This window comes from Dermacentor andersoni, chromosome 2 (genome assembly GCF_023375885.2).
Source record: "Dermacentor andersoni chromosome 2, qqDerAnde1_hic_scaffold, whole genome shotgun sequence".
NCBI lineage: Eukaryota > Metazoa > Arthropoda > Arachnida > Ixodida > Ixodidae > Dermacentor > Dermacentor andersoni.
The window spans coordinates 14,335,283-14,336,423 of NC_092815.1; the positions used below are offsets into that span (position 1 = coordinate 14,335,283).

A 1,141-nucleotide genomic window follows, 5' to 3' on the forward strand; every position below is an offset into this window, starting at 1 on the left:
TCTCGTGCCACTTAAGCACACAGCGTCGTTGCTAACCCTGCAGACATGAGTTAAGCAACTTGGCAGGACTTAGTGTACCGCAAGCAATAATATTTAACAAAGTTGCAAAGCTGTATTGAGGCATTCTCACAACTACCTGCTCTGACCAACCAACTCTACAAAAGCCACCATACCGTGGCTCATGGAAATATTTATTCTGTAGGAAGATGATTTACGTTGTCGAAAGAAATTTTACGCGCGAACTTCTTTGCTCGCCCCACAAGCAGCACAAGTAAAGACATAGAATGAAATGCGGAAAGTAAATAAATAGAGCGATTGTTATCGCCGACAGGATGTTAACGAGGCGCGGAGGTAACAAACTACACGAGCAACGGCAATGTTCAACAACAAAATCGCAACGGAATATGTTATTCAGTTCCGTGAAAATGCAGTTTACTTTAGACAGCGAATGTATCGCCAGTGCACGCTTACAAACACGTTGTAGTAGAAAACATACGGTCGAACTATCAGCGCTTACCGGCGCAGCCATAATCGGTCTTCGCCGACTCGCCTCCTCGTCGCCGCCTTGAGAATCGTCTTGCGCCAGCCTGCGAAAGAATAGCGCTGATGGTGCCAACTGTACAGGCTCGGAAAGTGCCATACTGGCGACACAGTGCACGCTGTTTAATGTCATTTGTAGTTCTATAAATTATGGAAAAGTGAAGCCACCGGTGTACAAGATTGACATAATGTTCGTTGCTACGTTTACGCGCTCCTTGAAAACGATCACAAGCAGGGTGAAATGGAAATTACAAAAGCCAAGCTGCATTGCATACATACATGTTGAGAGAAACCCTGCAAATATTAACAAACGATAATCACAGCACACGAGGAATGCAGCCTTTAGGCATGACTTACTTTGCGTGTAGTTGTTAACAGACTTCACAACAAGGGAACGTTACAAACTATAACAATAAAAAACAAGCATAGCGAAACTTTACATGCCACCTGAGCTGCTCATAGCAGCGCAAAAGGGTCAATATTGGACTTGTCTTGGATTGGCACGGCTTCGCTCATCAAAAAAATTGCAATTAATTATTAAGGGCTATTTTTGGCTTCGTGTATGTCTTCATATATGGCTTGGCTGGAGCAGTTTTGTTTC

The 1,141-nt window shown here is 43.7% G+C and overlaps 1 protein-coding gene across 1 annotated transcript in view; it reads right to left on the reverse strand.

Moving 5' to 3' along the window:
- The window catches only part of LOC126542955 (eukaryotic translation initiation factor 4E type 2-like), a 42,118-nt gene extending 41,098 nt beyond the window's left edge, over positions 1-1,020 (reverse strand). Inside the window, exons 1-2 of the mRNA XM_050190076.3 lie at positions 898-1,020; positions 518-587 (exon numbers count right to left, since the gene is read on the reverse strand). Coding sequence (XP_050046033.1) covers positions 518-529 — 12 coding nt within the window. The 5' untranslated portion in view covers positions 530-587; positions 898-1,020. The remainder of the gene's footprint in view (positions 1-517; positions 588-897) is intronic.
- Between the last annotated feature and the right edge of the window lie 121 nt (positions 1,021-1,141).